The sequence below is a fragment of the Zonotrichia leucophrys genome, chromosome 3 (genome assembly GCF_028769735.1).
Source record: "Zonotrichia leucophrys gambelii isolate GWCS_2022_RI chromosome 3, RI_Zleu_2.0, whole genome shotgun sequence".
In the NCBI taxonomy this organism is placed as follows: Eukaryota; Metazoa; Chordata; class Aves; order Passeriformes; family Passerellidae; genus Zonotrichia; species Zonotrichia leucophrys.
Window position 1 is genome coordinate 36,009,595 of NC_088172.1, and position 22,585 is coordinate 36,032,179.

At 39.9% G+C, this 22,585-nt stretch overlaps 1 protein-coding gene across 6 annotated transcripts in view; it reads right to left on the reverse strand.

Annotated features, from left to right (window-relative positions):
• Window positions 1-22,585, reverse strand: part of ITSN2 (intersectin 2) — a 90,498-nt gene that overhangs the window by 34,065 nt on the left and 33,848 nt on the right. For 4 of the 6 annotated variants that reach the window (XM_064707808.1, XM_064707807.1, XM_064707809.1 and 1 more), the window contains 15 exons: window positions 16,362-16,454; window positions 14,670-14,733; window positions 13,037-13,200; window positions 11,567-11,764; window positions 11,156-11,252; window positions 9,360-9,502; window positions 8,052-8,115; window positions 5,772-5,909; window positions 5,596-5,681; window positions 4,311-4,573; window positions 3,505-3,654; window positions 3,138-3,278; window positions 2,242-2,329; window positions 1,481-1,620; window positions 514-594 (listed from right to left, as the gene is read on the reverse strand). In XM_064707808.1, the coding sequence (XP_064563878.1) occupies window positions 514-594; window positions 1,481-1,620; window positions 2,242-2,329; window positions 3,138-3,278; window positions 3,505-3,654; window positions 4,311-4,573; window positions 5,596-5,681; window positions 5,772-5,909; window positions 8,052-8,115; window positions 9,360-9,502; window positions 11,156-11,252; window positions 11,567-11,764; window positions 13,037-13,200; window positions 14,670-14,733; window positions 16,362-16,454 (1,910 nt within the window). The remainder of the gene's footprint in view (window positions 1-513; window positions 595-1,480; window positions 1,621-2,241; window positions 2,330-3,137; window positions 3,279-3,504; window positions 3,655-4,310; window positions 4,574-5,595; window positions 5,682-5,771; window positions 5,910-8,051; window positions 8,116-9,359; window positions 9,503-11,155; window positions 11,253-11,566; window positions 11,765-13,036; window positions 13,201-14,669; window positions 14,734-16,361; window positions 16,455-22,585) is intronic. The other 2 variants (XM_064707810.1, XM_064707811.1) reach the window with 2 other exon arrangements.

The following is a 22,585-nucleotide window of genomic DNA, read 5'->3' on the forward strand; positions in this document are numbered from 1 at the left end:
CTCAGCAGACAAAAGCAGCATTGAAAGACAGCAAGTAGGTTTTAGTGCTGGGTTAATCTGAGGTTTGACAGCACTGTGTTTGCCAGACCATATTCTGCACCCTGGACAAGAACTCAAATACCTGACTCACAGCTTAGGATGGATGGCTACAGGTACAGAGCAAGAGATGGAAAAGTGAGAGAAGACACTGTTTCCATCTGAACCTGCTTTTTTGGTTCATGTTAACTAACAAGAAAAATGTTTGGGTGAAACAACTTAGAGATCAGATCATTAAAAAACGAAAAAATTAAAAGTCAGGATTTTGCTTTCAGAATTCTGCAGTTTGGATTTCTAAGCAGGTAAGGATATTAAGTCTTAAAGATGATATAAAAGCTAGCAGAAAGAAAAGCAGCCTACTGGTTTTCTTTTGGGAAAACGTATTTAATAGAAGTTGTACATCCAAACAGAAAGGGTAAGCAGAGAGAAATTGCGAAATAATTAAAAAAACAAAAAAGCCAAAGATTAGAAAATAACCTTAAGTAAGAGGAAGAGGTTATTGAGACAGCTTAGCAGAGACAAAAGGCACTGAAGAACAGAATCATCCATATTCTCACACTGTAAGATAAGGTAGATAAAAAGCCAATTAATCTTTGCACTGTATTTTGAAAAACATATTTTAGGGAAGACTGAACTGTGGATGCAGCCACTGAACACAGCAAGCCATGCAACAAACAAGTAACTGAAAATGCCCATTGCATGAAGCCACTTTTAAAAAGAAAATGAATTCCTTACACATTTACATTTTGTGGCCTTTTTTTTTACTGGAGAGTGCAGAGCCCTTGTGCTGGCCCAGCATCAATCTATTACTCAAGGAAAAAGTTCCCACCAGTGCCACTTGGAGCAAGCTGGCAAATAAAGTTAAATGGATGAGTGCTACCCTGTGAGAGCTGCCTGAGCTTTTAGGCAGGCCAAAGAGTTGCCTCAGAAACAAAAATTCAGAGCCAGTGGTCAACAACTCTTGGCTTACAACAAATTAACAAATATTAACAAATAAGTGGCCTACGGTTACTTTCAGGCTCATACCCAAATCTGCCACCAGCCCTTGCAGAGTGTGCTGTGAAACCACACAGGTCTATCAACAAAAGTCAAGTGTTCAGTACACAATTCAAAAATAGCAGCAAATATGACCTCATACTGCAAGAACAGAATGTGCAAGGGCCTGAGAAACTTTAATTCTAAATCAAAATGAGTTCTAGAAGGCAAAAGGTGAGAGGGAGCAATAGCTGAGTCATGCAAAGCAATAGTTAGCAACAGACTCATATTTTAGTACATTAGCAATACATTTGCATTTGTATTGTGTTATTTACTCCAAGATTTTGGTAATTCTTATTTGACACTGAAGTTGCTGGAAGCCTGGTGAAAGTGGCACCAATCTTTATGAGTGGATGAAGAAATAAAATACAGTGCTCACAAGTGTAAGGTATTTGGATAATGCAAGTACCTTAAGCTGACTGTTAAACTCATCCATTTCAGCAAGTTTAGAAGCTGTTTCCTTCTCAAGGGCATCTAGTTGTTCCTTAAGTCTTTGGCATAATTCTTCCTTTTCTTGGGACTTCTTGTGCACTGAATCAACTCCTGTACCTGCATAAGGAATGACATGCAATTTTACATATGTTTCTGGGGTTTTTTTACAATTTTGTCCCGAGTTTCTAATAATTGTTTGTTATTTTCCTATTGTATACACAATCCAAACCTCCTTCCTCACAAAAATTCCTTGATTTACCTTTCTATTCATATACAGCACAAGGCACTGAGACACAACTAATACACACAGGCATTGCATACAATACATACAGCATAACTTGCAAGTTGTTGGTTTTTTTTCTATCAGAACATTTCATACCAAGTTTCTCTAGACAGGAACTTCCAGTGTAATTTGAAACAAAGACCAAACTTTACATAAATTAACTCCTCTGAGTTTAGACTACCAAAAAAAGGACAAATTGTGATAGTATTTGTGAGCTACACAGCCTGTGTAAATAAAGTTTTAAGCAAAACCTGTGCTTTCTTGCCAAAATGTGTTTGTTTGTCCCTTATGTGGAACATGAAGGAGATAATGGAATGCAGATGAGACAATGGCACTACACTGGGAAGATGTAGAAGTGAAGCTGCTATTAACACCTCTGTACCCTTCAGCCTTGATTACAAAGGATGAGAACTCAGCAAGGCAATCAAGAACAGAACTCATGGGCAAGCACTTACTCTGAGTGTTTTCAAGTTGAGCATTTTTTATCCTTTCATTTAACAACTGCTTTTCAGGAACCAAATAGATTAGTTTATTCTGATAATCCTGTAGATGTTAAAGAGAACATAACAAAATTTTAATATTGTTTATGAATCATTAAGTAAAACTGAGAGACTTTTCACACATAGCTTCAACTCATGTTAATGAAACGGGGATGCAAGTTATTATTACTGGATAAAGAAAAAAATTATTTCTATACTCTTAATAGAAATAATATTACAATTGAAAGATTTTGACCCCAAACCATTAACACAGATGGAAAACAAACATTTAACAAACATTCTAGAAGTGCAAATATTATCACAAGAACATTTAAGGTGACTGCTCCAAGCCTAACATAAAACAGTAACAATATGAAAAGAAGTTTCCCTGATGAGCAGAAACATCACATAAAAATATGGCAGAGGATAATTTAGGGTAGTCAAGTGATTAGAAATAATTAATGTCTTGTTACTCAAATAGAGAAAAAAAAAAGATAAAAGAGCAGCAAGGTAATTCATCCTAAACACTAACTTGGTCTGAACACAGGACAACATTCCTCAAAAAAATCTGAGTCTGGAGCCATAGAAGAATTCAAAATTAAAGAGAAGTCTCTATTATCAGTCCACAAAAGAATAGCTGAGGTTTTCACAACTGTTACTGAACCCTCAGCTCATTTTAATACGTATAATCATTTGTTTAACACCACAGACAAAACTAAAAGCCTCTGCAATGCTGACAGTCTTGCCTATTTCCTCCCTCCACTGCAATCCAACTGACTACATATTCCTCCCTACGGAGATGCATTTTCAACAGCATTAGGGAAACACAGAATATGGAAAAAGAAAACCATGAGTTTAACAAAGTTACACACCTCCAGCTGTTGCTGTAGTTGCTTGACTTCCATGATCCCTTGGTCATATTTCCTATCCAAAGCCTCCAGCTCAGTTTTTCGCATTTGCTTTTTGCTACGAATATCCTGCAACCTGCCTGAGATCTGCTGATGTTTGTCAGTCTGGAAAGAAAGCAGCAACAGATTACACCACAAATGGCAAAAATCCCTTTGCTAGGCCTGTGAGCAGGTTAGCTCACCACCAGTTCTCTAAAGCAACCCAAAATACCTGTTTTGGATTCATTATCCAAAACAGAATGGAAGTCCTAGTGGGCCATTAAGGCAGGTATAATATTTGTATACTTTAAAATACTGTATTTCAGCGTATGTGGTGAAATTCCTGTCTTACCAGGGCTTCTAATTCAAGATTAAGGCTCTTCTTTTTTGAGGTCAACTTGACAATTTCTTCTTGCTCCCTGTTGCGCTGATTGAGAAGCTCTTGCCGACGGATCCTCTCCCATTCCAGTCGTCGCTGGCGCTCGAGCTCCTGCTTTGCTGCCTGAGGAAAAGTTGCATTACCTTAAATTACAGTGGAGATGCAGAACTCACAGAGCATGATTTAATATAATGTGCTCTAGTTCGAAACAGCACAACAGCAACACATAATGTCTTCTCTAAAGTGCTCTTATACACTTCAGCATCAAAGAATGCAGGAAGTGATCCTACAAGATTCTTTGTGCCACACTCCTGACTCTGGATGAAAAAAAGCTTCATAATTCAGAAAGCCTTTGCAGCTTGGAATACTGCCCATAAAACAGCACATTGACAGATACTTAAAGGAGGTTACAAGCAGTATTTCACAGAACTACATAAAATATGGAAGTGTGATGCATGCACTGAGACACCAAGTAGAAGCAAATTTGTCTCAAGCTCGGCTGTCAAAATGTTATCAATTATGAATTCAGTAGAGTCTTGTTTGGAATACAAATTTTTGCAAAAATGCAAGAAATATGCCCAAGAAAATCTCATCTCTCCTATGAAGTATCTGAAAATCTTTAACCTATACCGATATTTATAACAAATGGTGTTCTCTCTCCAAGACAACCTGGCATCAGCCAGGCCAGGAGACAGAGCCAAAGGCAGCACTCAAACCCTGGATGCTGTATGCACACACACACTCCTTGGAGCATTAAAGAACAATGTGAAGAAAACAACCTCCCGCCTTTCTATTTCTTTCCTCCTCTCTTCTTCCCTTTGTCTCTCCAGCTCTCGTTGTCTCTCCAGCTGCCTCTCCATTTCCAGCTGCCTCTTCCGCTCCTGCTCCTGGCGTTCCCTCTCTCTTCGCTCCTGCTCTTCCCGTTCCTTCTGAGCCTTCCTTTCAGCCTCTCTCTGCTGCTGCTCCAGCAGGACCTGTCGGCGTTTCTCCAGCTCCATATTTCCCCTCTCATAGTTGGCTTTCCTTTTGTCCTCAAATGTCACTAAAAGAAGGAAAGGTTGTTATTTCTGCCCTGTGCAAAACACTGCTCTCAAACAAGGACCTCAGTTATGCCACTAAAGATAGAAACTTCTTGGCAAGCTCAGGTTGTTCAGTCATGGATGATGTAACCATCTTCCATTTGTTAAAGTATTATTTTTATTTTTCTCTTCAAAAATATCTCTAAATTTTCCTAAGTATATTCCAACTGGGGAAAAAAAATAAAAGACGAAAAAGTTCCAGTTTAAAAATGACCATGAAAATGACTTGAATGTAACAGGAAAGCCTTTCACTCTAAAGAATGAAAGATGAAAGAATGCTAGAGGAAAACATAAAAGAAAAGATTTTATAAGCTGGGAGAAAACTCTCTGCTGTTGGAATGGTTTTCCAATGTGCAGGAAACATTAACACATGGATAAAGAGCTTAGTTTTTAAGGGTGCTCCCTGTTGGAGTTCCTGGAGCTAAAACTATGAGTAACTAAAACAGGATCAAGCTCAATTACTGCACACAAGGATAAAAAGAGACACAAAGGAATGGTTTAGGCCCCAGCAACCGCCCTTCCAAAATGAGAGGCAAGTTCTGTCTGGCAGTGTCCCTGTAACATTGTCAGTAACAGAATTTATGTTGTGTCCAAACTGCTTCCAGTTTGCAGAGAACTGAACTACACTGGACCCCCCTGCTTTCAGAATGGCCAGTAATGCCAGGAACTTTCAAATGAAAAAACAATTTGCAGTAGCACAGCAATGTCTGGCCATGAAGGGTTTATGTTCCAGAATACATTATTAATCAGCACACTTTTCCTCTCCTACAGCTAAAAATAGCCCCTTGTCACTGCCTTCTCAATTCTATTGGATAAAACAGGCTGGCTACATCCACTTAATAACCTTCCTACCATCCCAGCTAAAAGGGATCCAGCTCCTGAAATGAAGCTCTCCATGGATTGGATTCTTCCTTCCACTTCCTAAAGGTTTCAGTGCCCTTCAAAACCAGCCCCATACATTAAGAACATGAACTCTGTTTTTTACCTGGCTGTTTTTTCTGTGGCTCCTCCTCTTGCACAGGTTGGTAAGATGGCAGAGTTCCATTTATATTTTCAGTATATTTTCCACTCCTGGAGGGGAACACAACCCCACCCCACCATTGTTAGAGAAACAGCACAGTTGTGTTAAATACATGACATTTCACTGCCCCCAGTGATTACCTGAAAGAAGGTGGCACCAGCTCAAGGGGCAGAGTCAGGGGCAGTGGCTGCCCAGCCTTGGCCATGTCTGTGAGGTGCATGGCCAGCACAAACTCATCAGCCTTCAGCTGCCCATCTCCATCTATATCAGCCAGGGACCTGCAGGGGCGCAGCAGCAGCACCAATTAGAACCGAACACCACAACCACTCACAAATTACAGCTGAAACAAGGCACTGTGCAAAAACAATTTTTAAAACTGACAATTCCTGTGGAATGTTTTGGGTAAAAATTCTTACAATTAATAACATAAATAATTGATGAAGGGAGATATTATTTGGTTTAATCATGTACTGTTATTCAGACCATGGAATCATTGAGTGGTTGGGGTTGGAAGGGACCTTAAAGATCATCCAGTTCCAACCCCCTGCCATGGACAGGGACAACTTCCATCAGCCCAGGTTGCTCCAAGCTCCATCCAACTTGGCTATGAACACTTCCAGAGATGGGGAACCCACAGCTCCTCTGGGCAGCCTGTTCCAGTGCCTCACCATCCTTACAGTACAGAATTTCTTCCTAATATCCAATCTAAACCTGCTCTTTTACAGTTTGAAGCCATTCCCCCTTGTCCTGTCTCTACAGGCCCTTGAAAATAAACTCTCTCCATCTTTCTTTGGCTATTTTCAGGTGAAACTTTCTTTTCAGCTTCACTGAAACGTTCTCTTCTCCAGCCTGAACAAACCCAATCCTCCAACATTTCCATAAACACTGAAAGTAAGAAGTATCTCTTGTTTTATTGCATCACAAATAGAAGAGCTGGAAAGTGAATCCAGGACTGTTCTTAACCAGCTCAAAATGCTAGAAACCACTTTTTCAATTATTTTTTTGAAGCCAAAGAAAACATTACATAAAATTACATCAAACTCTATAAGAGGAAGCCTTGAATAGAATTCTTTTTTCCCCTTGTGTCTCCTTGACAGTGCAGGGAAGACACGAGCTGGTGCAGAGTAACTTGCAGTGGGCAGGAAAAGGATCACCTACCCCCTCTAAGGAGCAGGAGATCCTATGAGCCTACAAACTGTTTCCCACAAACTGGGGGGTTGGTGGGGTGTGTGTGTTTGTGTGAAACCAGTGAAATGCAAGAAAACAGAAGCCTCTCTCAAAGAACTGTCAATAGAGACAGAATTGCTGAAATGTGTCCTTAGACTGCACGAAAACAAAATGCTTAGTAAAAACACAGTTCATTAAAAAAGCAGTTTAAAAAAAGGTTCTGAAAAAAAGGAAACAACAAAATGAACACCAAAAAAAAGCGCCCATTACACACACACACACCAGTGAAAAACAAAAGCAGGAGATGATGAAATTTTGTTATGTTCACACACCAGCACTACTCACACGTAACAGCACCATTATTTCAGTAATTACCACTAAAACGCACCCAGTAGAAATATTGGTAATTTCTTAGGGCAAAACTGAAACGTGGGCTGTTATTTCTCTCTACAGGGGAACACAGATCTCCTTGCTTTGGCTACTGATACCTTCACAATACACACCCAGAAAGAAAAGAGCCACTGCACACCTGGTTTATCCCCCAGACTCCAGAGAGGAGCAATGCAACCCCATAGCCCACATTTATCCTCAATGCATGAAACCCAGCAAGCTGAGCTTTGCTGCTGCCAGACACAAATGACTGTCCTGGGACACAGGAAGAAGAAAGGGAACTCAAGAGGAGATGTAAAGCTGTTGTGAATTCTGCTGGGCCACTAAATTTCATGTATAACAGCTGAGTTATGTCTGAAGGTGTAGCCCAAACTGCCATCTCTAGCAGAGCAGATCATTCAAGCCTTCGGACAACTCTCACCGCTTTCATCAGCACAATAAAGGCAAGTCTTAAAAAACATGTAATATGCAGACATCTTTATGGAAAATGCAGTAAAACTAAAAAGAGTTGAAGGGCTACTTAATTTTTAATCTTCCTCCATACTTCAAAACTAACAACCTAGATTTCAGAATCCTATTTTTGAAAGGAAGACGCCCTCAGCTCAGCGAGAGCATCCCTGGGTCAGAAATTGAAGTTAGCACCTCTTCTATTACACAGTTTAACAAACACACACAAAGAATGAAAAACTGAATTATCTCAAGGTGTCTTTTAGAAATGTAACTAGTGAACAAACTTAGTCTAACTAGCAGCTCAGTTTCTGTTTATGAGTTTAGATCTGTGCTATCTCTCTCTATCATTTATTTAATAAAGTATATTTCTTCTCTCAACACCATGAAGACATTGCATCAGTAACTAAACTCACCAAATAGTAGCCAGCTGAGTCTGTGAAAGATTTGATTGCAGAAGGGCATTCCTTGCTTGAAATCCTTAGTGAAAGTGTAAAAGATTTTTATTAAAAAAAACACTTCATTCAAAGGTTCACATGAGGCAAAAAATGGGTCATGAACTGGGGCATGTTTATTTTTAATATTAATCTAATCCATTTTCATCAGTTGGTTTTACTTCCAAGCTTAACAACAGGCATTATAACCTGAACACAATAAAGATGTAAGTATTCTCCTGTACCTTTTTCCACCCAGAGCACCTAACAGAAAAGCTGACATGAAAAATGGGTATTTATGGCAATCCCCACAGCTGTCACAAAAGCACTGCTGACTGTTTGTCTAAACCTTGAGCTATCACCTGGAGAGCTTTCCTTGGCAGCAAAGAATCTGATACATTTCTAGGCAGGTGGAGGAAACCTTCAGTCCAAAACTGACCGAACAAGATTAAAACATTGAGACCCCTTCCTTAAAGAAATAATTGTCCTGCTCTTTTGCAGGCAAGGGAACTGAGGCAGAGTGCTCATTCAAAATGGGAAATCTAATGCAGACACAAAACATACATAGTGACTTTGCAGCTCCTGACTGCTCTCTGAGCACTCTCTACTCACTGCGCTACACTGAGGAGTCCCATTTTGTAACAACTTCTGTAAAACTCTCCTCTTGTATTAACTTGGTATGAAGTCTTTTGAAGCCACCATAATGCTGTGGCCCAGCACAGATGTCACTGGAAATCAACAAGGACTCTCTTAAATTACTTTGGAAAAATTCCAAGAGTGGCTGCAGTTCTGCAGTCTTTCCCAATCTGCTTTCTTTCAAAAGACAAAGCCCAAGTATCTGAGCATTGACTGATAGAGGAGCACATGGCACAAAAATGAAGGTGAATGTCCCCCAGTGTCACAAGAAAGAGCCTCAGTCCAAGGAGTGGTGTTTGAAAAATGCCTGCTGACTTTACTGAGCTGAACTCCACAGCCTTGTGGTTCTCAGGCTCCTCCAGTCAGGTCCCACCACTCCAGGCTCCTCCTCTTCCCTGCCACAGCTGCTGCAGCTTCCCCAGTGTGTTTGGCTCCTCCAGGTCTAACACCAAGCCCAAGTCAATGAACTGAAGGTTATTTCCATTCCTTGGGTGGCTGAAATTCACTCTCTCTTGCACAGGTCTGAACATCCACATTTCACCTTTTATTTCACATGCAAGCCAAATCCCAGGCTGGGATTCCATCCCTCAGCCTGCGATGTTCAGAGGCAGGAAACACTCTGGTTTTCCAGCCCATACCAAAAGTCATACTCACCTGATAAATATCCACTCATGCTTTTATCAAGACTGTTAAATTTCTGTCTGTATTTTAATCTGGAGGCCTGAGGAACTGCCCAGTCTGAGGATGTAATCTTTGGTGAATTCCCAGCTAGTGATGCACTAGAGGAAGAATTTGAACTGCAATATAATTTCAAAACAAAACAAAGCAAAAAAACAAACCAAACCAACCAACCAAATATTAAAAGAAAACCAAAAGAGAAAAAGAGATAAAGAAATAACTCTAAATCATTTGGTTTAAAAAAGAGGCATTGGAACAGAAGATACATAGAATCTTCCAGCAACATGAAACAACTTGCACAATATTTTATGTCTGCTAACTTGCTATAAATAATTTCATCACAAATATGGAATTTTACAGCCAAAGTAGGGATATATTTGTAAGGAAACAACATGAGGATTAGAAAATAATTTTCCTTGGGTATCACAGGCACTAATGCACATAACTGATCCTTCTACCACTGCAGAATAATAGTAGAGGAAACCCAGGAAAACACCTCCACTATCCCAAGAGTGTTGGGTCATTGTTAAAGTAATTTTAAGAGGCATGTTAATGAATAAACATGAGAATAAAAATGGATCTGATGAACTCATAACCAAAAGCAGCTTCTAAAGCTGCTTTAATCACCATATTCCAGCTCTACCTCTTCTTTCTGTGACAATGACATGCTGAGTGGAGCTTTTCCAACTCAGTCAGTTTCTGCAGAATAGTGCTGATGGAGGGTGTAGATATACCCATCAAACTTCCATCTAAACTCCCAGCATTTTCAGGGTCCCATCTCTGAAAATCAGACAAACTCAGGAGAGCTGAATCCAGCCTGCCTTGTTTAAGGTGATCCCCCTGCTCTGTCAAGTAAAAAAAACCAAACACTTTGAAGTGCTATCCAAGGCAATTGAGAGTGCTGACAGAAACAAAGCCTCTCCAGCACAATGCTGGATTGACATTCCCTGCATGGAATGAGACAACATGATGGTGACAATGCTGCCAGCAATAACACTGGAGAAGGGCTCCTTTGTACAGCACCAGCAACAGAAAACTTTCCAATTCAAAAAAGACAACCAACCAAAAAAAGATGGTTCCAGGCACATGCCATGCCTACAGTCAGCTTACAGGACCTCTGCTGACATCAGGTGTGTGAGGAGCCCAGATCATGCACCCCACATGCCCTGGACAGGCAGCAGGGAGGTGCAAGAGCCTCTGAGTCACTTAGGGAACTGAGCTGGGGTGGAGGTGCCCTCAGGATATCCTGGGAGACACCCCTGGGTGCCCAACCAGATACATAAGCCCAGTCCCTCACTATGTGCAAGTCCCTCCATGGCAAAGCCCTAAAATCAGTGAACCAGAGCAGCTGATTATAAAGATCCATAATCTTCTATTATTCATAAAGCAAATTCACAGATAAATATTGATAAAATATCCTATTCTAACATGCCTGCTGATGACATGGTGCTTTCTATAATGAATGAGCACATAATGCACCAACATTGCTTTTATAACCACTTAGCAAGGCTTGTTTCTCTTTTCTAATGAGGTACATTCCCTTCTTTTTGGCACTGCTCATCTGACCTCCTCACCTACTTTGGATATTTTGTCAATTTACTGAAAATTACTTCCTGTGCATATAAAAACAAAATCTGTTTTTATATTTGACAGGTCACATTAGATTGACTAATTTTTAACACATATACTTTGAGAACAGAAACACTCTGTAAGTTTTGGAAGATATACTACTTAAGTGTAAGATAAAACAATTTTAAACTTAACTTTCATACCTGCTAGATCCTAAATCAATTAGTGACTGTGCCTTCTGCATACTGGAACCACCAAATCCTCCTGCCATGGGGCCTAAAGAACCAGTATGAGGCAGTGCTGAAAGAAGAAGAAACAAAAAATTAACCTCAGAACTGTAAAGCAACTGGGTAAAGATAATGCTGCATAATCAACATTCACTTTGTCAGAAGTAAGAAAAGCTAATCAGTGTCTTGTTGTTATGATTAACTAGTTAGAACAGAATTAACAAATGTGAACTTTGGAGAAAAATAATTTGTAGGGTTTTCTGGGGATTTTTGTTGGTTTTTTTTTTTTAACTCTCATGCATATGTTAGGATTCCTGTCTGAAATTAGCCACAGAGAAAATAAGATTCACAATTCTGAGAGCAAGCACTGGATTGTGCTATACTTACTTGAGGAGAAAGGAACAGACAAAGGCTGCAGAAGGCTGGATGTTCCATTTGGCAACGAGGAGGTACTGACAGAAGGCACCAGGGGAGCAGAGATGACCAGGGGAGGAATGGAAGTCATGGAGGTCAGAGCCATGGGAGCGAGCGGTGCCATCGCAGACACAGACGTGGGCATGGACAGATTTGGCATGCTACCCATTCCTAGAGAAAACCCAACAATTCAGGCTTTAACACTGCAGAGGCTTCAGCAAGAAACTGGGTCCCTTATGTGGGTCAAAACTACACAAAGCAACTGGTGTCTGCAATACAATGAGGGAAAATAGATGCTCACGTGCAATATTTACTTTTTTGCTAAATTTAGGCAAGACAGCTCACAGGGGAAAATACACTGAACAACAGGAATTTAAAAAGAAAAGCAAATTCATTGACAAGCAAATTCGTTCTCAAGGTAGGCTTAGCTACTATTCTCACAACAGAGTAAGATCTGGTTTTGTATAATTGCAGCTATACCTATTTCTTCAACAAGCCTGGCCCCTGAGAGAGAATTACAACCTCAAAAGCTGTGGCAATCCTCCACAGGGAAAAGCTGCTGCTGTTTCTGAACTAAGTCTCTTCCAACTATCAGCCTTGGAAGAATCCACAGGGGTGAAAAGTCCTTATTAGTACCCATGCTTAGCAAAGGGTTTCTAGAGGCAGCTGCCTGAGGCAAATTAGGGCACTTGAATTACTGGCTGCACCTTGTGGAACACAACAGTGCTGGTGAGATGATGGAAAGTTAGAGAGGTAACTGTTTGCCATCCACAGCTCCCTGTAAATGCATGCCCTTGTACCCAAACACACGAGATTTGGTGATGGGCAGACATTTTAAATCATGTATGCAATTCATATATGCATATGTTTAATTTCATCATAGAAGTGTACATGTATTTTGTAATCCAGCCCAAGTCATTGTGGATATTTTTGTGCTATAAAATAACACTATAGCAAGCATGCACTGAATCCCCAAACACTATATAAAAAAAAAAAAGTCAAAGTAATTCTATTCAGTTAATCATATAACCAAAACAGTCTGATTCACTTTGAAAAAATATGTAGAACAGCTGTTCTACCAAAACTCTGACCTTTGCCTAAATTTAACTTTAAAACCCCCACGTATAAATACGTGACTGAGTAGGAGGAAGAAAAAAAAGACCACCAGTACAAAATGAGAGCCTGCAAGGCAGACAGTAGATGTGAGTGGCCTTCTTGTCAAAACTGAAAAAATGTTTTTTTCTATTAAAAGTCTTTTAAGAATCAAATTTTCAAATATATCAAGAAAGTGACCTAGTGAATTTCCTAAATCAGAATATCCTTTTTTTCTTGTTTCACACTGATTCACTAAACTTTCATGGTCAGATTAATGCTTTTATTTGGCTGCAATTAACTGTGGTTTTTTTACCTCTGAACACTAAGTAATTATATATTCATAAGTACCAAAGCGAGCTGACATTAGTGGTGAAAACACTGGAGTTTGTTTCATGACAGGAGGGAGAACTGTGGGCAAGTGCTGTCCTTGCAATTTCAGCTTGATGAGTTTCATAGCTATAGAGAACTCCAGCTGGTCCATTTTTCCATCCTTGTTCAGGTCCGAGAGCGTCCTTAAAACAAAGCAAAATAAAATAAAATTAGAAAAGAAACAGAAATATAACATTTTTGATCTATGAGAGGCTTTCCTACTAGATTTATTTACTGTTTTTTCACAGAAAAACAAGAAACTTACTGCAAAGTAAATTTTCAGCTTTGGATAACTTTCTCACCTTTGAGAAGTTTGAGTACCCACTTCTGCAGAGTTCAGTTTTGAGGTTCCTATACATTAAACATGCAATTCCCAAGAAAGCAGGAAGGCTTTTGGGAAAGCAGAAATCTCCTGCCCAGTGGATACACTTGTTGCCTCTGCTGCAAGCTTCTGCTATGCTTTTCTTTATGATCCCAGTCAGAATAATTATTTTAAATTATTCCTTGGTAAGGTAAGGAATTGATGCAAGAATCTGTAACAAGATGCAGGAGGATGCAGGAACCTCCTAAAGGCACCATACACTGCTATGAAAACTTCATTAATTCACAGTGGAGAATTAACCTCCCAGTGGTGAGGTTTTCTGAGCCTGATACCCACACTCTTTTCCTTCTGACAGTTCTCCAAATAAATACAACAGGAAATATGGGCAACAGTGCATACAAAACCTCAACATTTCTGGTCAGACAGGTAATATAAAATTTTATTAACATTTAAGCATGCAAGGACCAAGCACAAGAATGTAAATAAAATTAGGAGAAAAAAAAAATCAGACTAATGTTAAGCTTTATTTTTCCTTTGATTCTGTTACTGCTCAGTACAAAACCCCAAGGTCCCACAGAAAAATCTCCCTGCCCCTCTTTTCTAGGCACTGAGGTTTAATGGCAAACATGGTGGTGATGCTGGTTTGACTTGATGATCCTAGAACACTTCTAACCTTAACAACTCTGTGATCCCATGTTGCCAAAGGAAAAACTAACTTGCATTTAGTTATTTGCTTTAACACTTTTTCTTAAAGTTGTTCTTAATTATTATAAGCCTCCAGTATGTGTCTTTTAGCACACACACCCCAAACTGAGCACAGGGTTCTAGTGAGGACTGAGGGGTTACAGAGAAGAAAACATTTCAAGTGTTGCACTCACCACATCTATGCTGTAAGGCACAGCACTTTTTCCAGTTCCTGTACTACAGCATTGCTTGGTAACTCACATATCAAAGCTGTCCTTCTACTTTTTTTTGTGACTTTAGATTTTTTCTTGTCTTCTACTTTGTGTACTTCAAGCCCTTAATATAGTTTAAAAATACTGCATTCAGCATGATCCAATTGAAATAACATCATTAGAAAGATGTAAAAATTACTGAGTTTTAATTAATTGTTGGTCCACACATGGGCTGAAACCTTCCTCTCTATTAAATAAAATTAAAACAATGACTCAGACAACACTTTCTACCTCAACTGCTGAAAGCCTCTGTGAAACACAACACAGGAAAGGTAGCATTTGAATACTATGAATCTCCTATCTTAGAAAAAACAAACAATAAAGAATACCTTACCATATTTGAGCAAGGATTGAAGATGGCAGACCTGATTGCAAAAAAAAGGTACGTGCTTGATCACCTGTGATAAACAAAGAACAAAAGGCAGGCTTTTATACCAGAGACAGATTTTTGAGGAGCTCAGCATGCTCTTGGGGAAATAGATTTTTGAAATAAACCCCCATGCTGGATGCCAAGCTTTTCAGGGCTTTTTTCCCAGCTTTTAACACTGGTGACAGTGATTGTCAGATACCCATGTATTCTATAATTCCCAATCTCTGCTCTGAGAAGTGATTTCAGATAGCTATGAAAACTTTAACAGGTCACAAATTTATGGCTGCCAACATCTTAAAAGATTCATGGATTAAAAATGAATGAAAATTTAGTCCTGCCCCAATTACTTATGAGGAAAGGATGAGAATGCTGTTTCTTTTCTTCTCTATCCCATCTAACTTGAGCCAGTATTGTGTCTCTAGAAAAACCAAGAAAACATCAAGTTCCAAATAATATTCTTTTCTGTCAGACAACATCCACAATTTCAGTATTTCAGGAAGGGAGTAGGAACTGTTGTGCATTCCCATACCAAGTTCCACATCAGTTGGTACACATACAAAGCAGGGACAGTGGTGTTTACGCCTACATCTGAGTGAATTACAGATGCTTAAAGCTAAGACTTCAAATTACTCTTTCAGCTCTCTCTTATATTCATACACAAGCTTTTATTTCAAGCATTTGCCAAATAAATAACAAAGCCTGCAGATGCAGGTAAGAGCCCAGATGTGGCCTGGTTCCTGGCACTGCACAGTTTCCAGCTGGAGGCAAACACCAACCTCCCAGGGCTGTCTGGCCAAAGCAATAGTTAGGTGCCACTTAGCACGTTCCAAACAGACAATTTTCCACTCTCTCCTCAGTCCTTTCCAGCCCCAAAAGAGGAAAAGCAGGGCCAGTAGAGGAACTAGATAGGGCATTACTGAATAGCTAGGAAGGTAGGAGTCGTCAGGGCTGGTCCTTAGTGCCCAGCCACCCACCAAGAATGAGGCATTCTTAAATTAAGACATCTTTACCAATGAAATTGGGTCTTGATATCAAAAGTAGATTTTGGATTTAAAACCTCCAAACTGTGAGGTGCATAGCAACGTGACCCAATTGTTTCAGAGGAGACACAGTTGAATGCAACTGGAACTGACAGCAGGCCTGCAAAATGCCATTAGTCCACCCAGTCCCTGCTGAAGGCCCAATGGCCCAAATTTCAAGCTGTTGCTAACAAGGACAAGCTGTCAGCATCCCTCTCCCTGCCTCCTCCTGCCAAACAAAGATGTCTAACAGCACAGCATTCTCTCCTCACACTGAGGAAAGCCACTTCTGCTGTGTCTGGTGTCACCTGCCAGAACAGCTACTGGAAGTGCTCCCTGGCAGCCTCCCACATGAGCACAGATCTCACCTGATCTTCTCTGGTTTCTGAAACTAGACAGAATGGCAGCACACAGTTGGTGGCTGCAGAAGTGACAGGGTTAAACAGAACAGCATTCCTGTGCCAGACTTGAGAGGAAAGCTTGTTAAGTTTACTAATAACCTGTGGCTGTTTGCCTGAAGAATATGGTGATTAGTCACACAACAAAGGGCTAGAAATAGGATGTAGTTCTAAAAGTGTTCTGCAGAGATAGGTATGTGTACACAGAAGTTAATGTGTAATGCAGAGCTCAGACCAACCTGTAATGAAACCTCCCATGGGTTTAAGGCTATCAAACTGCTTGTCATGCTTGGCCCGCTCTTCGGAGGTGATGGCCCAGATGTTTGGCCCTCCTGGAAAAAAAACCCAAACGAAATCAACAAAAAACCAGTGAACAACCAAACAGACTGAAAACTTTCAGAAATAAAACGTGTCACTTGCAAATTAAAAGCTTGGCTTTCTCAAGAGACCAACTTAGACACACCCAGCTCCTACCAGCTTGGCAAGGACCTTGTGCAACACAAACCTGCTACCCAGATGTGCAACCCAGCTGAGACAATGCCCCAGCCAGACTGCTTCAGCCTGGCTTTCAGACAAGCTCTGTTGTCCTTCAGAGCTGGTGCAGAGCAGTTTCCTGTGGCTGCTGATTGTTTGCAGCCCGGGCAGGATGTGCCTCACCATCCCCTGCGTGAGCCAAACCCTCCCCTGGCTCTCTGATAACAAATGGCATTCAGTGTCACCCAGGTGCCCATGCACAGGGTTAGCACCCTCCAGACTCACACTTTAGAGTGTCTTGCCAGCACTCTAAAAGCAAAATTGGGACTGCTAACAAAAAAATAATTTGGTTTTGTCTGACAAAGAAGTGACATTTTGGCCAGTTTTTTTTTTTAAACAGCCTGCAATGCCCACTTCACATTTTTCAATACTTTATGAAGAATAAAATATTACAGCCTGAGAGTAGGAATGAGAAGTTACAGGGAATAACTGTGTTTTCAGTGCTGGTAATACCAGGCAGAACCAGAGAGACTTTCAGAAATGCTGCAACCTGCTGCATAAAGGTCAGGGTGTGCATCCTTTGCAGGAAAAGCAGCTTGCCAGAAATAATTGGGTTTGTTTTTTAAGTAAAAGGAAGTTTTAGTCGGGAAGTTCTTGACAAATATTTAATTTTTCAAGTCAATGAATGCAAGAACTAGCCAAAATTCTGAATGGAACCACTCAAAACAGCATTAAAAGGTTATTACATGAAAAACACTTCTAAAATTACATTCTGCTGAGTATTACTACTTCCAAAGAACTGTTAATCTGTTCAAGTGTTTGTATTGCTCCCTAAAAGACAGTCAAGGGAATAAATAATTCTTCTAATCTGATATTAACAACTTACTTTAAAAGCCACTGCACTTGGAAAAAAAAAGTTAGCATAAAAGGCTTCCTCTTCCTACATAAACCTTATTTCAAAGCATTGAATATCCAAAATTTCAAGAGGTTTTTGTACTGTTTCCCAATGTGTAACAGCAAAGTGAAGGGACTAGGAGCTGATATACTTGCCAATATAGACACAGTAACAATGTTATTCATCTCTCATCTTTGTTTATCTACATAAAGAAACACATTTTCCAAAACACACGTATTTTTTCCTCTTAAGAAGGTCCTGTTAAAACTGTATTTCTCCTTGCATGTGTACAGATTTAATTCTTTACCCTTGCTCCCTTAGTAGAGAAATAAAATGCTAAAAAGAGCAAAACAAAGCAGAAACTCACTGGGGAGATGTATAACAGAAAAGACATGAAGGCATCAGGATACAACCTCTACACACCTGAATTTGGAGTTTTACTTCTCTCTCTTGAGGATATACCAATTTTTTCTTTAGTGTGGCCTCAATTAAAGAGTGTTTTTGCTGGCTACATGTGAAATTGCACTTCAAGAACACCCCTCTTTTTTCTTCTGATTAAATGAGCATAAACAAATCTAGATTAGATATTGGTAATAAAGTGAAGTAAGTCTGAATCAGATGCCTAGAAATCAACGGGCACTGTAAGCATTACTGCAGAACACTAATGAGGACAACTTACACCCTCAGGCAAAAATTAGAGCAGCACTTTGATTTCTTTAAAGTGCTAATTTTAAGCTAGAAATGGGAAGTGCCTAAGATGTGGTTGTGATTACAGAAATTATCTCAAACAGATGAAAAATGCTCCTAAAGCTTCCAACAGCAACTTCAGAGAGACTGACTATTTTTTTGAAGACAAAATATTAAAAACATTACATTTTCCTTCTATTAAATACCCCTCTTTGAACATCTTTTGAAGCAGGTAGCTGCAACACTCCTCAGCTTTTTAAAATCAATGACATAATGATTAAGACCACCCCAAAATAATCACATGGTCAGGGGCTACAGCTACAAAGTGATAAAAACACAGTAACAATTTCTTGACTGGAGTTACATCACCACGGCCCCTCTAGAAAATCCAATTTACGTTGTAAGGCAACTTTTGTTTACATATGCAGTTTCTTATCTATCACAGATTAAGCAAGAAAATGGCAATCAATCTTGAAAATCTCACATATTTCTATATTCAAGAGTTGCTTTACTATCTGGGAAATTATATTTCCTCTCCAACTATGAAATTCAGCATTCTACACAGCATTGTCTCAAATGTGCTAAAACCTTGCATGTCAGCAAATCCCCAAATTCACACCTGTAGCTGCATGATGGTTAAAATCTCATTCAACCTTCATTCTCATTTTTGCCTTCCTTAACACATCCAAGAACACTGCTCTTTTTTGCACACTTTTACCTCTGGACCTACATCTTCAAGGTCCTCTCTGTTCCATGCCTGTGGCTCTGTGATTCAGCCCAACAGCCCTGCAAGGAGCAGGAACATCCTTCCCCAGCCCAGGGGGCTCAGAGCCTCATCCAGGGATGGGGCAGCCACAGCTGCTCTGGGCAGCCTGTGCCAGGGCCCCACCACCCTTGTAGGAAAATTCCACCTTACATCTATTTGAAATCTACAATTTTTAATTTAAAACCATCACCCCTTCTCCTATCTCAGCAGGTCCTGCCAGAGTGTTTGTCCCCACTTTTCTTACAGGCCTCCTTTAAGTACTAAAAAGCCACAGAAAGGTCTCTCTGGAGCCTTCTCCAGGTTGAACAACCCCAAGACTCTTGCAAGTATAAATATCATTTTTAAAAAGAAATCTTAGACTAAAACCACATTATTCTATCAACAAGTGCTTCTACAGCCTTCCACAGTCCTAGTGAGTCAGTGCAAGCAGCTGTCATGGAACAGTGGTAACTACAAACATTATCAAAAGTGCATTGTGGGAATGTTTCAGGCAACTGAAAACACCAACCTGCTATTAATTTATTTTCAACAGTAAGAAAAAATTCAGATTCTCCCTTTCCCTAAGGACAGAGACTAAGAGTCCTACTTTTTTTGGTGATTAATTCCATAAAGATACGCTCTCTGATGGTTTCTTTATAGGCATGGAAGAAAATGCAATAAGTCTTAAAATCCAATGTATAAAAACATAGATTTTTTAAAATATAAATATTCATAGCAGGAATTAGGATCTAGAGAACAGCACACTTTTAAGTCAGCACACCACTCCCAGTGAAATTTTAGTGCTTGTCTATAACTGAACAAAGGCCCAAAAAATTAAGTTTTATCCTAATATCACTTGAGAGAGTGTCTGCCATCTGCAGCCTGAACTAGAACAGGTCATTGTTTTCTGAATAGAGGTTAATAACTGTTGAACAATGAAAGTATTTGTGTAAAATAATAAAAAAAAAATAAAACCCCATTGCTTCTGGTAGAGATCCACAGTGAATGCAGTCAAACTCCACCCACACTTATTATTTAAAGGACTCACTGTTTTTTTTCAACTCCCACCCCATATGCCACAGAAACAAGATAAACAGCACAGCACAAGAGGGAAGGCTAAAGCACTGTCAATGATTGTATTTAGCTTAATCAGGTGCTCACAGCTCTTTTGATGGTGCCCTTGGTGACACAATTAAGGAAAGTAAAATTTGTGTACAGAAAGGCTCATATGAAGATTTCTCAAAAGCTCATATGAAGATTTCTCAAAATACCATGTGAAAATACCATACCAGTCTATCTGAAATAAACACTTTCAACAATGGGGACTCACAAGGTCTTGGCAATTCCACAAAATGCATCACAGCACCATTCTCCAAAGTAATTGTTGTGTTTACCTATATAGTACAACCAAGACCATCACAAAAACTCAGCCAAAATTAGTCTGCAACTCAGTTCTCCTGTGCCATCGCCATCAAATCATGCTACAATCCCTACAAATATTGTGAGGGGTTTTTTTTGCTTCCCAAAACTACCACAAGTAGTGAAAATGGGCACTCAGTGCAACTGCTGAGGGAAGTTACACTGCCTGGTTTACACAAAACCACGTCCTGGGCATGCTGAGCTGTGATGAAGGGAAGAGACTCTTTCCCTGGGAAAGGCAGAACTGCAGGAGGAGTCAAACATCTGCCACCCAAGATGTACCATCCAAACTGATCTGGCTTAGCTCAGCCATTTTTTGCACTAACACACCTTCAGTTCCAGGGCTGAGAAATGTCTTGCCTATAAACCAGATCCAATGAATTTTGCACAGAGAAATTTCTGTTCTTCTTCCATCCACACAGCCCCAGTCCTCACTCATGGCAAGTCATGAATCACAAACCAAACTGCAGGGTCTGCTCCTCACAGCCCTCTCTGCCACAGGATGGGCAAGAGGCAGGAATCTCCTTGATGGAGCAGGGCTGAACCTTTGGCTGTCCAAGCAGCAGTGAGCTACAATGTGTAAAATCAGATTTTACAGATCAGTTCCCCACCAGAAATCAAAATACAGCTGCTACTACATGCTCCCATGAGAGGCTTTGCTGCTGACAAGGAATAGTACATTACTTTTCTGACTCAGCTTAAATTTCCTGGACATTTTCGACATCTAAATCATTTTTCCCAACTGTAGCTGATAAAATTTTGGAGGGGAAAAACAGCACAATCTCTCTGACAAGAAGATTGATCTCATTAATTCATTATTCTTCAAAACAGAGTACTTTAGAATCTTACAACTTCATACATGAAGCCAACACTGTATTTGACTACCTTGCATTTTTAGGAATCAAAACTCAAGAAATGGTGAACCAGAGAGATTTTCCCCACAAAGATTTTGCCTAGAACAGAGTAACTACTGTCCTCACCTGCTCTTTTTGCTCATGAAAAACCACAAGTCTGTCTTAGTAAGAAAAAGACAGAGGCCAAGTTTTCTTCCTTTCCTTCTTAGAGAAGGCTGATACTTTCAGACAAGACTGAATAAATGTCAGCACTGGCAATTGTTCTCAATATCCAGTATTGGAAACCTGGACTTCACATCCAGGTATGTCTCCAGAGATGACCTATTCCAAAAATTCCCTACTCCAAAACATAAAGCCAACAGTGAAAAGTCCTTTACCTGCCCACTCCAAAACTCCACAACACATTCAAGAGTTCAGTGCCACATGTGGAGCCTGCCCCTGTGGGATGCCAAAGACCCAAATACCCAAAGCTAAACACACTTTGAACTTCACTCTCAAGACTTCTCTGAAGATGAAAAAACACAGACTGACCTCCCTTTCATGTAACAGGTATTTCTGTAATTCCATGTGGCAGCACTCAGTTTTCTATTGTTGGAAACTAGTGACTATGCTGTTGATTTGGTATTTCAGTTTCATTAAGTTCATTTTAAATAAAAGATACCTCTTTAGGCAATAGCAGGGAGGTCTGCTTATGGCAGGATCACAGCATTTCAGGAAAGCTCCAGAAATGTCTTTACAGCACTGCATCAGACAGATAACCTTCTGAATAAAATAAAGGACTTGCTTTGATGGGCTGCCAACATCAAAAGGGAAACAAACACTGTTCTCTCCTTAAAACAGTAAATCACCATTGAAAGAGGGGGGAGAAAAGAAAGCGCAGTCCTAGAAGAAGAGTAAATAGACTTGAAAATGCTCTGTGCAGACCTCTGCCACTGGTTAGTCCTGCCAATAGGCAAAGAGTAGCTGTAGTGAGGACAGCAGGATTACTGATAAGGAAAAAACATAAGACATTTCTCACATTCTCCAGAATACCTTTGTTTCTCACTCACAGGCATTGCTTGTTTTTCTCTAATAAAAACTATGCTCCTATGACCTACAAAGTTAATTAACTCCACAGAGATAATAAACCTAAATTGAAAGAGCATTCCTTGTACATGTAAGTCATGAGGATTATACCACCACCTCTGTAACCATCAAAAAAAACGAGCATGAAGCTTCATAATGATCTTAAATAAATATTTATCCTTGTGTTTAAAGAGAGGAAAATTTCAGCACAGACATGCAGCAACGTGCCTCAAGCTGCATAACAAGGGGTTTTCCTTAATGCAACCAGCAATCACATTACAGTCTCCTATTAGGAGCCTCCAGAGACTTGTCTGGTCTAGGACA